Genomic DNA, 15,291 nt, shown 5'->3' on the forward strand with positions numbered 1-15,291 from the left:
ACAGGTCTGCTGGAGGGAATGTGTGCAGGGAGGGCCCTGTACTGCTGGTGTCCCAGCTGCAGAGGTGGGTGGGGCCAGTCCATGTGGACCCTTCTAGACTGAGTGGAGGGGTGGGGAGAGGCTTCAAGCAAGGGAATACCCTGAATGCCCTGAATGCTTAAACACATTCTGGAGACTGGGTAGAAAGCAGACCAGCTGAGCAGTTTGGGGGCGAGCTCAGGTGGCGGACGGGAAGCGTGCAGAAACCTCAGTCGTCATGGGCACTTGCAGCTGGGACTGGAGTGTGGGCAGCAGAGTCGGAGAGGGCGGAGTGGGTTCCGGGATGTGGAAGAGGAGGGTTTCATCGCACACTGAAAGGGGCGGGGAGGAGGAGCCCCGTTTCCTGGCCGAGCTGGGAGACAGGGACAGCGTTTACTGAGGTGTGGAGGAGTGTGGGGAAGCAGAGACCAGCAGGGGGTTTGTTTAGGGCGTGATCAGTGTGAGAAGCCGCCTAGGAGGCACTGGTGTCAAAATTCTGGTTACCACAAATCCGTGAAACACAGAAAGAGCCTCAGCACCACCCCAGGGAAGAGGAGGGAGGTGACCAATGTGACATAGAACGTGGCAGGGGGCACAGAGGAAGCGGGGGTGCCTGGTCCTCCCTTCAACAGCACCCAGGTCAGCAAAGAGCTCTGCAGGCACCTCCATGCCCCCAGGCCCCTGAAATCAGAAACCTGCCACGGTCCTCGTGACTGTCCCTGCAGGTAGCAAGCCCGGGCTCTCTGGACCGCATGCCAGGATCTCTCTGGCACAGAACATGGGCATGGCCTTGGGCTGGCGTCCAGATGCCTCCACCCCCCCTCTGGCTGCTCCTGTCTAAGGAGGCTGTGTCTCCGGGCCAGGCTGGGAACGGGTCGGCAGAGAGTGGCACAGTGTCTCCCAGAGAGGACAAGAGTGTGGGCTCAGAGCCAGAAGCCTGACTGGTGCAGAGTCCCAGCCGGGCGCTTACCGCCTGCGATTTGGGGAACTTGCTTCATCTCCCTGTCCTCAGTTTCCTCGTGTGTAAAGTAGAATAACTGAACTGCTTCAGAGGGTGTGGTGAGAACTCTTAGTGTAAAGAATAGCACAACTGTGATTATATCATTGTCACAACTGGGCCCCTGTGTGGGTGGGGAAGTTTGCTTAAAAATAGGAGGTCAGAAGGAACACCATTTACTGAGGCATCAAGTATGTGGCCCATGCTGTTTGGTGAAAATGACCTTTTTTAAATATAATACTCAACTTTCTCTGATTACTGTCTTCTCCTGATCCAAAGAGCCGAGCAGGCAGGCAGTGTGGGTTTGGGTTAAGTTGCGGCTGCACAGTGACTCATTTCAACAGTTTGCAGCCCGGAACTACAGAACAGTTCACTACCTCCCAGGCTCAGAGAGGCTGGGCCGGGTGACTCCAGCTCAGGGTCTCTCATGACCTCGTGTACAAGCCATGGGCTAGGGCTGCGGGCCCTGAAGACCTGACAGGGGCTGGAATTCCATGTCCAAGTTCACTCAGGTGGCTGTTGGCAAGAAGCCCTGGCTCCTCGGCTCCTCGGCCTATTCACAGGGCTGCTCGGACATGGCTTCTCCTGGAGTATGTGTGTGTGTGTGTGAGAGAGAGAGGGGGGGGGGGGACAGCCGTGGTCAATTTATGACCCAACATCTCAGAAGTAATACTCCAGGCCTTTCCATGCTCACTTCATCTGCAACAAGTCACTAAGTTGGTCCAACTCTTGGAGAGGGTCATGAAGCTCTGTTTCCTGAAGTCAGGATTATCTAAAATTTTATGGACACATCTTTAAAGTGATCAGAATATTGTAACCCAAGAATCCAGGAGAGGAACTCCTAGCATAGTATTAATAGAAAACAGGTGGACCGAATGAATGACTAGATAAATGGGTGCGTGAGGAGGGTGTTCCTGCCCCACTTTACAGAAAGGAAAGTTGAAGTGTGCGTAAGGTTGGTGCGTAGAGAGCCAGGGGCAGGCTGCTCTTTGCATAAGTCCTCATATCCCAGGAACTCCTGGACGCCACCTGTAACGCGGGAGGAAGGCAGAGTAGTAATAGAAACCGGAGATGGCCAGCTATAGTAGTCTCTCCTCCCCAGAAGACTATAAGACACAGCCCCCGGGAGGAATGAATGACTAAGCAGCCCACAAAACAGACTCAGGAATTTCCCCAGCTCCTGCCAAACACTCCTGCGGGAGCCTCCAAACCATGTGGGGACACGCTGACAGGACTCTGCAAATGTACCATGGGCCTGCGGCCAGCATCTACCCGAAGATCACAGACCAGGTCAGCGCAAACACAGCCAGCGAGTGGCCTGGGTGGCAGGTGACAACGGGCGGGGACTCTGTAGTTTTCCAACTGAAAGCCGAGTCAACTGGTCTGTAAGAGAGAAGGTGGGACCTGCTCTGGGATGTGAGCTGTTGCCAATATCTCGTTTCTTTCTCCTAGGAATTCTTTAAGGAGCTAGGATAGGTGACAGGGGCTCAGAGAGGTGAAGTTACTGGCCTGAAGTCACCCAGCTAATCCATGGTGGCAGAACCACAATGTGGAAGGAGTGAGCGAGCCCCTCCCACTACCCTCGCCTGCTCCTCCTCCAGGAAGGAGCTCTCTGAAGGAACAAGCACTGGTCCCTCCCAGCCTTGTCTCTCCATGGAGATGGGACACCCTCCTACTTGGAGCCCCCTGTCTACTCCCAACCTTGCTGAGCCCCAGAGATACACGTGTCTCCATTTGCAAGCCCAGCCCGAGGGCAGATCTTCCTACTGTTTTCCTTAGCCCACCTGTGCCAGGCCAGCATTCAAGAACCAGAAGTAGCAACACAAGGCCTGTGAAAATAGTGAAGAATCACAAAGGTCAAGCTTGCCGAGTCCAAGTCAGTCTAGTTCCCATGGACTCCATGTGTGTCTGGGGAAAGTGAGAGTGACCGTCCTGTGGACAAAGCATCCAGGAGCCCAGGTCTGGACTGAGCACCCAAGGTATGCCTTTTATCTCCCCACCTTCAAGGCAGGTGCTACGGCCACACTCACATGGGCCCTGCAGGCTGGTCCCGCTTCCCGCCTGTGCCAGTTTCTATGCCTGTGGACCCCCCAGGTCTCCTGAGCCCTGGGAACCACAGCTCTGATCCCACTGAAGCCAGGATGGATCCTTCAGCTCTCCGTGGGCTGCCTGCCTGGGTCCATCTCAAGTCAGAGGGACATACCCATCCACAGTCACAGATGGGAGGTGGTGACTGATGGGGACAGAGGCCCCAGTCAGCTGGGACACTGCCCCATAAAACACCAATACCTTAAAAAGCAGTCACCCCAACACCTGCCCAAAGATTATACTCCCGACACTGTCACTTTCTCTCCTGTGTTCAAGGATGCACATGCCTTCCTTTTTCTTTTCTTTTCCTTTTATTTATTTATTTATTTATCTATTTATTTATTTATTTAGAGCACGGAAGAATAGAGAGAGCCTGGATTTGGCATTGGGTTGGTTTTGCCCAATTTCCATCAGCTCTACCACTTAACAATGGACGTGGGGGTGACCCTGGGCGAACAGGAGATTCAGTGCTGGAGTCTTTCCTTCCACCCCAACCCCAGGCCTCCACGGGAATGTGTGGCCGGAAGCTTGGAGGGCAGCCTGAACTCAAAGAGTGAAAATGCTGGTGCGTGGGGGTGGACTCCACATGTATCTGACCACAACGGGCCCAGCAGCCAAATCCAGCCCACAGCTTGTTTCTGTATAAGTTGCAAGCTAGGATTTTTTTTTTTTTTACATTTAAAAAACGTCTGATAAAAAGAAGAGGAGGAAGAGGGGAGAGGGGAGGAGGAAGACGTTGGAGAACATAGGTGGGCTGCAAACTCTATAATGTTCACTACCTGCCCCTCTCCAGAAAACATCTCCAGACCCCTGGACTGTAGTCCACACCTCCCGTTAAGGGCGATGGCCCAGAACTGCAGAGGCATGTCACCTTGACAGCAGAATCTTTACATCTTTCTTCCCCTACCAGATGCCCAGGGCCTAAATCACTGGCACATGAAATCTCTCGCAAATTTTGGTGGGGTAAAAGCAGGAATAAATGAATAAGTGAGCGATGTATGGGCAGTACTTGGTAACCTAAAAAGTTCACGTGTTACAAGGACAAAAATACATACTTGTTCAAAATCTGCGACCTCTTCTAATTCTGGATGGGAAGCTGGGCTGTGCCCTTAATCAAGGCCTCCACGTGTTCTGGAAGAGCTGGGCTTGGAGCCTCTTTATGCAGAGGCAGAAAACGTCAAGCCAGGGACCAAAAGCAGAGAAGAGAGCCCAATCTGGTGTAGGGGGAAAATAACTTTCTCTCTCCCTTTCTAGGTTCTTGGCTGAGACTCTACCCCTGTAATAAAAGACAGATGAATAGAAAAAAAACAAACAGAAGTTTAGTAACATGTATACCTCCTGCCTACATGGAAGATACCTAGATAAACCAAGTAACTCCCCAAAATGGCCCAAGCCAGCACCTTAAATATTGTCCTTAGCTAAAGGCAAAAGAAGATATTGGGGGAGGGAGGAGCCAGCTATGGGAAGTGACCGGGAAAAGCACCACGGTCAAGGTTAGGATTGTAACACAGATGTAAGACCTAGCCTCCTCCATTGATAAGCGTTTCTAGAGGTGTACTCATCTTCCTCTTCCTGGCACAGAGAGGGAGACGCCTTTACGATGGGGATTTCTCTTATAAATGTAAATGTCCCTTACACTAGGCTAGTCAGAAAGGCATATTTTGTGTGAGTTATTCTGCTTTCCTTTACCTCCTCAGCCTACAAGGTGCACACAGATCCCCTTCGGTGCTTATTAGGGTGCAGACTCTGAATCAGTAAGTCTGGGGAGGGTCCCAAGGGTTCATCTTTCCAACAAGCTCTCTGCTACTGGTCCCCAAACCACACTTTGAGCGTGGCAGGTGTGTAAGTGTGTCAAAGCTCTCTTCCTCATGGGTACTGGCATATCTGCAGACATCACTATGCTTCTAACTTCTTTTCTTTTTTTGTGGGTTTCAGAAATATGGTGGGGGTCCCCTTGATTCAGAGGAAAGAATATTCTCAAAGAACTACTGACCACAAGACAGTCTCCAAAGGTACTGCAGCCTCAGTGGCCAGAGAGAGAGGTGGCTAGGAAAGGACAATGCTAGTGGAGAAGCCAGTGGATTCTGGAACATCTTACATTAGTTTTGCTTCTCTTTTTCTGTTGTAATTCCCTTGTGCTCTGACCAGACCATAGAGAACACTCTGACATGGCCATCCTTGTGTGAACATTGCTTGCAGAACGGAAGGGCCTGTACCAGTGCTTGGGGCAAAGTAGACCAAGGAAGGCTATAAGAGCCCAGAGAAGAGGCTGAGAGATGGCAAGAGGTGTAGTGCATACGGCTCTGGAGCATCAGTCTCGAGCTCCAGGGAACAGATGGCCCAGGACATGCCAGCCCCCCATGAGCATCCTCAGTGGTATTTGGAGAAGGCAGAAAATTTTCTCCCTTCACACTAAGTCAGCTCAGTTTTAAAGAAAATGATGACTCTCCTGGGGATAAAGAATTTGGGAATACTCAGGTACATGTTGGGGCAAGATTACTAGTCATGCCCAATGTCCATTTTAATCTTCTCTCTTGAACCCCAAATTTAAAGAACCCCAAATTTAAAGAACCCCAAGTTTGAAGCTGGCTCATGGCTACCTAATGTAGAATATTGGCCTCACTGCACATCCTCCCTTGCAGCTAGGTGGTGCAGTATGACCAAGCTCAGACCAGTGGCACGCAAAGAGAAATAACATAAGTGACATACAGATTATGGACCGTCGCTTTCAAATAAAAGGATATGCCCTCCCTTCCCCTCCTGCCCTTCCTATGCACTGGAGGCGGACTTGGACCTGGCACACAAACTCCAGGAGTGGCAGAACGACAAGATGGAAGGAGCCCAGGGTCCTCCCAATGTGGAGCCACCGGGTCATCCCACTGCCTCCATCGAGGCTTGTTTGGCCACTATTTCTTTGGGATTTGGTGTAACCTAGAAATATGTATTCAATTCCGAAAAACATTGTAGCCTAAAAGGATGTAAGTCGCCATTTCTGGGAGGATGAGGCCAAACTCTTCTGGGTCAACTTAGTGCTTTACAGTCAACAAATATTTGTTAAGGGCTCTTAGGTTTCAGCATTACACAAAACAAACAGACAAAAATCTGCTCCTAAAAGAGCTTACATTTAGTATTATTTCATTTAATCTTTATAACCGCCCTGTCAGGGAAACCTCACCTGTGCTTCCTACAGGAGGAAATTAAGGCTGAAGGATTTCCAGAAAATCTCCTGAGGTCACACAGCTGGTGATTGGTACCTTCAGAATCCAGTTTTTCCTCATGCCAGAGCCATTCCCTCCCCACTAATGCAGTGGTTTCCAAACTGTTCTGTGTGGGGCCTCCCCAGAGTTTTGTTAGAGGTTGTCACAGATGGAGGTTGTGACAATTAGGGACTAGGGGGAAGGTTTTCCCCACGAGCCCCAGGAAGGCCCGGGATTAGCTCACAGAGAGGACTGAGGAAACGTCGAGGTCAGGAATGAGGGACAACCAGCTCTTAGGGTGAACCTGTAGTGCAGAGAAGCCCCTGAAGACAGATGGGGTGGAGCCCAGTGGCCCCGGGGCCCCTGTATTCTCCATATGCACAGGGCCCTCAGACTAACACCCCCATCTCTGGAAACTGGGGAGAGATGACTCAGAATGCAAACCGAGCTATAAAAATAGTGCTACATTTTAAAAAAATATCTCTGCGTTTCTGTATGGAGAGTTATCACACACACCCGCACACAAACATCAAAAATGACATGAGACCTTCAACAAGGTTTAGCTGGGACTTTCCCTGGGTGATAATATTCTGGGAAATAGTTTTCAATGTCCTTCTTATATTTTTCTGGCTTTTTACATGTTCCTCAATGAATAGTTCATAAACAAGGAAAGAACTAACCAAGGAAAGGCTTGGTTTTTTTTTTAAGAGACAAAAACTTAGTTGTCCCCAGAACCGGATTATTTGAGTAGGTCTAATAAGCGCATGTTCCCGGAAACGCTCAGCTGGCCATTTCCAGTCTGAGAAGAGAGCACTCGGCGTTCCCTGCCAACATTGCCCAAGCAAGGGGAGGAGTCCTTTGCAGAGATAAATAAGCGTTCGCACCCAGGAGGATCCAGCACCTGGACAGGCAGTGGCTTGGGCATCCTCTTGCTACACCCGGCTCTCTGAGGCAGGTAATCCCTGATGCGGCCCTACTGGGAGCAAAGGAATCCATCTTTCCAGGGTGGTTCTAGGTCTTGGCCTGGAGTGGTGGGTTGTGCGGAGGGAGGGAGCCAGGAGGAGGTGTGCCAGAGTGCAGGGAGCCAGTCCTGGTGCCCTCCGAGGACCGTCCTCCGTCTGGGTCTGAGTTTTACAGACCCAGAATGGGTGGACATACCATGAGGGTGTCTAGGGTCATTTCTGTGCCTGACACTTGGATTCTGCTTTGAGTCGGCCATGTACCCCACAGAGCTGAGTACCCACCCTCAGGACGAGACCCCCCCAGGGGCAGGAGGGGCCTCCCCTTGCCTGGTGCAGGGTGCTGCTCTCAGAGGGGGTGTAGGCAGAATTATTGCACTAGGTCCCTCTGGGCAGAGGCCACAGGGGCTCAGTGGGGGCTGTCCCTGGGCTCCAGCCTCCCCTGACCCTCCCGCCAGCCAAGTAGACAAGCAGGCTGCTGAGAAACTGAGCTGGCCTGCCAACTCGCTCAAACAGGCAAGCCTTCTTTCTCCACAAGTAATTTTTGGGGGGAAAAAAAGGTTTAACTCTTTTCCTGAGAAATGAATGGTTACATAATCCAGAGAGTAAACAGTTGAACCAACTGAACTGCCCCTGTCCCAGGGCTTGTCCAAAGGGGATTCCACAGCCTTCTTGATGATAATCAGCTCAGCTCCCTCTCTTGTCCTCTCCCTTCCCCTCCCTTCCTTACCACCATAGCGGCCCTTCTTCCCTCTGGACTCAGGGGCTGACTGGGCAGAGGCTGAAAGTAAACAACCCGGTTCGCTTCAGTCCCTGGCCTTGAACCGATCTCTCTCTGGTCCTCTGTGGCTCCATTCCCTCTTCCCGTGGAATCGTAGCTCTGGCCTGCGTTTTCCGAGCAGGCCGGTGGGAGGCGATTACACCCCTCGAACACCTGTCAGGAGCCAGGCCCCTTCCTCTTCTCTCTCCTGAGCCGCTCAGCCTGTTGATTGACCCGGGAATTGAGGCTCAGAGACTTTCAGTCACTGGCTTGTCCCACCCAGCCATCACAAGAGGCCAAAGTGAAACCCTGGCCCAGGCCTCTGCGACTCTGAAGCCCACACTGCTCTCTCCCCACCAGGGTCCCTTTCCAGGCGTTTGGTAGAAAAGGTAGGAAAAAGTACCTGCTATCCGCCAGGCAGCGGCTGAAAAGAACACGCTACCTTTTTCTGGCCTTGGCACCAACCCTTATCAGGGCCACCTCGCTACAGCTTGGCTTTCCGTGCCCTCTCTGAATGAGCCCTTGCTGCGGCCAGCCACCACCCAGAGAGCACCTGCCCACAGCTTGTTACCGAAAGGCCAGCACGGGGCTGTGGCCCAGGGCTCCTTCCTGGGGTTCTACTTGGGGGGTGGACAAGAGACATACAGGAAAAGGAGCCATGTGTTCTAGTTCCCTCTGACTGGTTTCTGCTCACCAGGCAGGAGGGGAGGATGTATTCTGATGGGGCAGCACTTCACCCCCACCACTGGCTTCCCCACTAGAACCCAGTAAACTGAGCTGCTCACCTCCGCTCTGCCACTTGCTTGCTGTGTGACCCTGGGCAAGCCCCTTGATCTCTCTGTGCCCAGTTTCTCCACTGGAGGAAAGTAGCAATAATTACCTCAAAAAGTGAGAGGGAGCCAGAGCATAATTATGTGCATTGAGTGCCTGGGAGACGGCTGCTGCCTGGGAGATAACGCCACCGCCTGGGAGACCATGGTCTCAAAGCTCGAAGGGGCACGGAGCAGAAGCAGGCCATGTGGGACAGTGGGAGGTGGTCAGGGCACCACCTGGCCCTCTGGGGCTTAAAGGAGCTTTGTTTTTCAGGGTCAAGGGCAAAAGAAATGTCATTCCTTCTGGCTCTGGGGCTGCTGGTGGCTGGACTCTGCCCCACTGTCCACGGCCTCCCAGGGGGCGTGCCAGACCAGATGAACGTGACCCAGGAGCACCAACACACGGAGACTCCTGTGGACCTCCTCAGATTTGCCTCCAGCAACACCGACTTTGCCTTCAGCCTGTACAGGCAGTTGGCTTTGAAGAACCCCAATAAGAATGTCGTCTTCTCCCCAATGAGTATCTCAATGGCCTTGGCCTTCCTGTCCCTGGGGGCCCGTGACACCACCCTGACAGAGATCCTCAGAGGCCTCAAGTTCAACCTCACGGAGACCTCTGAGACAGAAATCCACCAGGGCTTCCAGCACCTCCTGCGTGCCCTCAGCCAACCCAGCAACCTCCTGCAGCTGAGCGTGGGCAATGCCATGTTCGTCCATGAGAAGCTGGAGCTGCTGGGCAAGTTCAGGGATGATGCCAAGGCACTGTATGCCTCTGAGGCTTTCTCCACCAACTTCCAGGACTCTGCCGCTGCCAAGAAGCTCATCAATGACTATGTGGAGGAGAAGACCCAGGGGAAAATCGTGGATTTGGTCAAGAGCCTCGACACAAGAACAGTGATGATCCTTGTGAATTACATCTTCTTTAAAGGTGGGTGCTGGCCCGGGGTTCGGAAGGAAGCAGACTTTGTTTCTGAGCTGGCAGGGCTGTTGCTCTCCAGGCTCAGTGACCTGCTGTCGAGGAGGGTACCCTTGGCTTGTGGGGGCGGGGCGGGGGGCAGGTGGAGAGGGAGCAGGGGCACCGTGGCCCCATCTTCTCCTGGGGTTTCCCGCATCAGCTGCTCATTCCAGGACATAACTGCGGGGGAGCCCATTAATGCTTCATCCGAGCCAGCGTGGTGCTTTTTATTCTGACTTAAACTTGTCCCTTCCAAATCGCTCCTGGGTGGATGTAGGTGGCAGAGGGGATCCCTGCGGGACTGGCGTCCATCTCTGCAGGAGGATAGCCTCTAAGGAGTCAGGCCCTGCCTAGTTCTGCGACTGTGCTGTCCTATAATCTTAAGGGTGGACATGGTGTGGCCACCAACTGGGAAGAGTCTTGGGGAGGGCGCTGTCTGAGACAGGGCCCCTTCCCAGTGGGCCGATAGCCCAATCCCATACATGGGAATGCAAGAAGTGCAAACACCGCCCCATGAGTTTCAAAGGGGTGGAGTGTGAGCAGAGAGACTCCACCTCCTGGAGCCAGCAGTCCCTGTGGGGACAAAAACTTGATAGGGTTGCAGAGTGTGATCACTGAGCCAGAGGGTGGTGAGCTGCCTGACACACATGAGCTGTGGAAAGACACTGAGAGAGCCCTGTACCAGGAGCTCCTGGCTGAGGCCTGGGCAAGCCCTCCGGGGCCCGTTTCCATCGGCCCATGAGGACACAGAGCCGAGCTCCTCTGTAAAACTGGGCCAGGCTTGGCGTGTTATGTTTGGTCCTTGAGTCTCCTGTGTTTTTCCTTCCTGTCTCCCTGCCCTATCCTGGGACTCGGTCTTCCAAATTCTCCTACCCAGGGACATGCCAGCCAGTCCAGCTTCTCCCTCCTTTCCTACCTCTAACAAAGGGGACACAGGGACAGGCAGGAGCAGAAAACAAAGGGCACAGTAGAAGAGGCTACACATTTCCAAGGACGTCCCAGGTCTCAATTTGGGGATAACCTCCCCTGGAAGCCCCCCCCAGGGAGTGGGGAGTATCCTCAGGTGACCTTCACCCTGCCCTCTGGGGTCCCATTTTGCTGATGGCTCAGCCTGTTTTGCAAGCTCCAGGCATACGTACCGTCTTGCAGTGCCAGAGAGGAACAACTGGTTTGGCCTTGGAAGCGGTCAAGGGTTCCTATCTCTTCCCAGGCCCAGGCTGCCACAGCACCATCATGCCCTTCCCCGCTTCCTGAGGCCCCATTTCTCTTCGGCCTTTCCTATGCCCAGATCCCTGTGGGTCTCTCACTGAGCATGATTAACCAGGTCTTCGGTTCACGGCCCCCTTTCTGACCCACACCCGTGGGGCTTCCCCACCTGCCCAGGCGTTTTTGCAAACTAAGCCTGGGCCATCCCTAAGAGGAGCTGTGGCCCGGCTGTTGGGGAGCGGACTGTCCTCACTGCCCAGGGGACCAGAAGAGTGGAGGCGCGGAGGCAGGGCAGCCCTTGCATTCACTGCATTCTCCCACCACTCCCTCTGCCTCCAGCCAAGTGGATGACACCCTTTGACCCCAACGACACTGTCCAGTCCAAGTTCTACGTGAGTAAGAGGAGGTCGGTGCAGGTGCCCATGATGAGCCTTGAGGACCTGTATACGCCCTACTTCCGGGACAAGGAGCTCTCCTGCACGGTGGTGGAGCTGCAGTACACCAGCAACGACAGCATGCTCCTCATCCTCCCGGACCAGGGCAAGATGAAGGAGGTGGAAGCCGCACTGCTCCCTGAGACGCTGAGGAGGTGGAGAGGCTCGCTGCAGATGAGGTGCCTATCCCCGGGACCCAGGGCTACTGGCCGTCCCCACTCTTCCCCAGCTCCCTGTCCCCTCTCCACTCAGGCCTCGCTGAGGTCCAGGGTGGGTGTGCAATGGTGGGGCAGGTGCCATGCGGGATTGCCTTGCCCTTTGCTGCCTGTGTGGCTTTGGGCCTGAGTGGTTTTTCTTCTGTAAGATGATAACATCAGATGGGGCAGGGGCTGAGGCTTCCTTGGACTCTAACATACTCTCTAAGTCCCAGGGAGCCTTGACGCAGCCCCTGACACTCACTGTCTCAGCCTCCTGGGGGTTGAGGGAGCAGGCCAAAGTGTAATCGGTCACGGGCAGGGGTGAGACAGGCTCTGAGAGGCAGCTTTGCACTGGCTATTACAGTCATGCCTTCCTTCCCTCATCCACTCAGCATGTGTTGAATGGCTAATCAAGCACCTCCTGTGGGCCAGGAGCTACTTTAGACCCCGAGGGTATATCAGCAAATAAAACACAAAATCCCCTGGCCTCGTGGAGCTTACTTTGTAACTAGGGGAGAGAGACATTAGCTAAACACAATAAATAAGTAAATTATTTATTAAAAGGTAAGAAATGAGAAGGGAAAATAGGTTTAGGGTAAAAGGGCTAAGAAAACTGGACTGGAAGGTAGTTTATGATTTTACATTTTAGGTAAAATTTGAGTATCAGCATGGCAGAGGTGAGGCACTCAGCCATGTGGGTATGTTGGGGAAAAGCATTCCAGGCAGAGGGAACAGCCAGTGCAAAGCCTCTAAGTTGGGAACAAGGCTCATGTGTTTAAGGATCAGAGAGACCCCAGTGGCAGGAGCACAGTGAGTGACGAGTTGGTGGATGAGGTCCCTGCTCCCACAGGACTCAGAGTTCAATGGAAGACACAGTGTCCTCGTATTTGGCAGCTGTAAGATGAGGCTCACTGTGACAAGAGTCTTAGAGAGGTAGAAATAAAGAGAGAGGGAAGCTTGGAGGCTGGAGTGATCACCTCTGGCCCCAAGAACCCTCTGCTGGCTCCACTCAGAAGCAGAAGCAGCCTCTGCTCTCAAGGAGCTCACTGGGGAGGCAAGCTGGGGACCTCCAGTTACTTCAGGCTCTCCAAAGCCCTTCGAATGCAGTCCCCAGGCCCTCCATTCCCTTCTCCTGGCCCCTGCCCGACCGCTCACTCCTTGCCCTCTGTGTCAGGGAGGCTTCCCTTTCTTCCCCTGTAAGCTCACGCATCCGCCTCCTGCCCTCCTTTCACCCAGCTGGCTCCCTCTCCTCCTTCGGGACCCAGGCTTGCTGTCACCTCCTGCAGGAAGCCTGCCCAGTGCCTATGGAGCCAGCTGCCCCAGCATGGTCGCCCAGCACATTGTGAGATCTCTGCTGGGTGGCCATGAGTCCCACTGCATTGCACACTTGCAGGGGAAGGCCAGGGCCAGGCACATGCCTAGCCCAGCCCCGGCTCACGGCCTGGCACTGCTGATGCGAGTGGATAATAATGAACTAAGAAGAATAAGCACAGGGCTGAGAGAGGGAGGAAAGAAACACTTACTTCCAGCAGGAAGGGGGTGGTTGGAGAGAAGCCGGGGAAGACCCCACTGTGAGGTGAGAGGCAGGTGGGCTCCGGGTCAGGAGATGAATTCATTTTCCCCGTTTTCTAGATCGATAGAACTTTTCCTGCCAAGATTTTCCATCTCCAGCAACTACAATCTGGAAGACATACTCCCCCAGCTAGGCATGAGGCAAGTCTTCTCCACAAAGGCTGACCTGTCAGGGATCACAGGGGCCAAGAACCTGGCGGTCACTCAGGTGAGCCTTCGTAGTTTGGACAATCGCACTCCGTGAGGGAGCGGGAGTGGGGAGGGTCAGGCAGTGTCTGGGGAACCTTGACTTTGCATACGGAACTGCATTTCTCTTTAGCCAGTCTCCCACCTTGGGGCTCCCGGAGCCCAGGAGCACTGGGTTATAATGGTAGTGGGGGCTGGTCCCCGCCTCCCTGCAGAGCCACGTGACAGAAGCTGGTCAGGGGGAGAGCCTGCTGTGGATCCCATCCCCAGACTCTACCTTTTACTGCCTCTGGGACAAATAATTAAAGTCCTCTTCCCCTTGGTCTTTTCATCGGCAGCATGGGGGGGTGGGTCTTGGCTCGTGTGCAGTGTCCAGCAGAACGGGTAAGAGGCAACAGGTAGTAACAATGGCTATAGGGCAACTGCGATGGAGACCCACTACACGAAGCGGGGAGATCAGGCACCCCAGCACTGCGTTCCTAGAAGCAGAGCAGTCAGAGGAAAGGGGGTGGCTGGGCAGCCCTCCACTCTCCTCTGCCCCCGCCTTCCAAAGGGAGTGGCCGGGGAAGGACATGGGTCAGGGTGGCGGTGGGGAGCTGCGTGGCCCCAGGATGTGAAGCCACATCCTACGCAAAGTAGCCGAAGGCCCCGAGGACATTTGAGCTGGGCAGAAGAGGTGCAGAAAGGAGAGCCAGCCCTGTTCTCTGCCCTCCCCACGTGGTCTGCATCGGTTGCTTCCAGGTGGAGGGGCTGCCAGAAAGTTGCTTGCAAGGAAAGTGCCTTGCATCACCCATGTCCCTCCCCACTAAAAAGTGGGTGTCTGGGAGGGGGCAGCACAGCCTCTGGGCTCAGACAGAGGGGAGCCCAGGTCAGGGCACCCCTGGTCTTTACCCTGGGCATGTCACTCACAGCCACAAGCCTCAGCTTGCACACCTGCACAGCGGAACTGTGCAGAGCTAGCTGACAGGGTTGTTGGGAGGGACAGACACACTGAACAAGGTGACCAGCATGGTGACAGGTCAGCGGTAGGTGCTCGGTAAGTGTCAGTCCCTGCGGAGGCCCGCAGGCAGGCTGCTTCTCTTCTGCTTCCCCTGCTGCTGGTGGGTAACGCCCTGCTGTCCTCACAGGTGATCCATAGGACCCTGATCGACGTGGCCGAGAACGGCACGGAAGCAGCTGCTGCCACAGCAATCAGTTTGTCCCTCATGTCCTTAAGAATCCCAACCATCAGCGTGAACTTCAACAGCCCCTTCCTGTTAGCCATACTCTCCAAAGACACCGACAGCATCCTCTTTTGTGCCAAAGTCGCCAACCCCAAGGAAGCCTAGTCCTCCTCTCCAAGCGGTGGGGCGTTCCCACTGAGAGTGTCCCGGTCTCTGGCACAGCCTGGCCCTGCCTGCTCATTCTTGGGAAAGTGCCAGTGACTCTGTCCTGGTGGATCCTACACACAAAGGAAGTCTATGGACTCTTCATCCAGGGGCTCTGAGACTTCCCGGCAGCAATAAACCGTCTTCCTTGGACCGGGCCTGCTGCTTGTGCCTTTCTGCCCTGATCTGATTGGCACCATGCCCTGCAGCTGCCTGTGTGTGGGGCTGAGCCCCCAGACCTCCCTCTTGGGCTCAGCCCCACTGCCCAGGCTGGGGGCCCCTCCGCCTTCACCTTCAGCAGCCTGTCCAGGACCCGGAGGGGCACCTGCTGTGCAACTCCTGCTTCGGTAGGCTCTCTGGTCCCCAGCTCCAGTGTCACACTTCCCCTCCCCCAGGATCTACCCACGTGCTGACCCTTGCAGGGGCTCCTGACCCTGACCACAACTGGCACAGGCCCTGGACCCCTTGCTCCTGCACCTGAGCTGGGCCTTCCACCTTTGAGGATGTCCCCCTTCCGCTCCCCTGGTGCCCCCCAGCCTGGGG

General features: G+C 54.4%; 1 protein-coding gene across 2 annotated transcripts; it reads left to right on the forward strand.

Annotated features, from left to right (window-relative positions):
• The first annotated feature begins 7,141 nt into the window (after nt 1-7,141).
• Nucleotides 7,142-14,901, forward strand: SERPINA3 (serpin family A member 3). 2 transcript variants are annotated; one of them, XM_024568230.3, is made up of 5 exons: nt 7,142-7,255; nt 9,106-9,759; nt 11,332-11,605; nt 13,256-13,403; nt 14,509-14,901. In XM_024568230.3, exons 2-5 carry the CDS (start codon nt 9,123-9,125, stop codon nt 14,707-14,709), a joined length of 1,260 nt encoding a protein of 419 aa, XP_024423998.2. In that variant the 5' UTR covers nt 7,142-7,255; nt 9,106-9,122; the 3' UTR covers nt 14,710-14,901. The 2 variants fall into 2 exon arrangements, with proteins under 2 accessions (XP_024423998.2, XP_053784628.1); XM_053928653.1 differs by having other exon boundaries at nt 7,160-7,251.
• Nucleotides 14,902-15,291: the final 390 nt, after the last annotated feature.

The sequence above is a fragment of the Desmodus rotundus genome, chromosome 7 (genome assembly GCF_022682495.2).
Source record: "Desmodus rotundus isolate HL8 chromosome 7, HLdesRot8A.1, whole genome shotgun sequence".
NCBI classification, from domain to species: domain Eukaryota; kingdom Metazoa; phylum Chordata; class Mammalia; order Chiroptera; family Phyllostomidae; genus Desmodus; species Desmodus rotundus.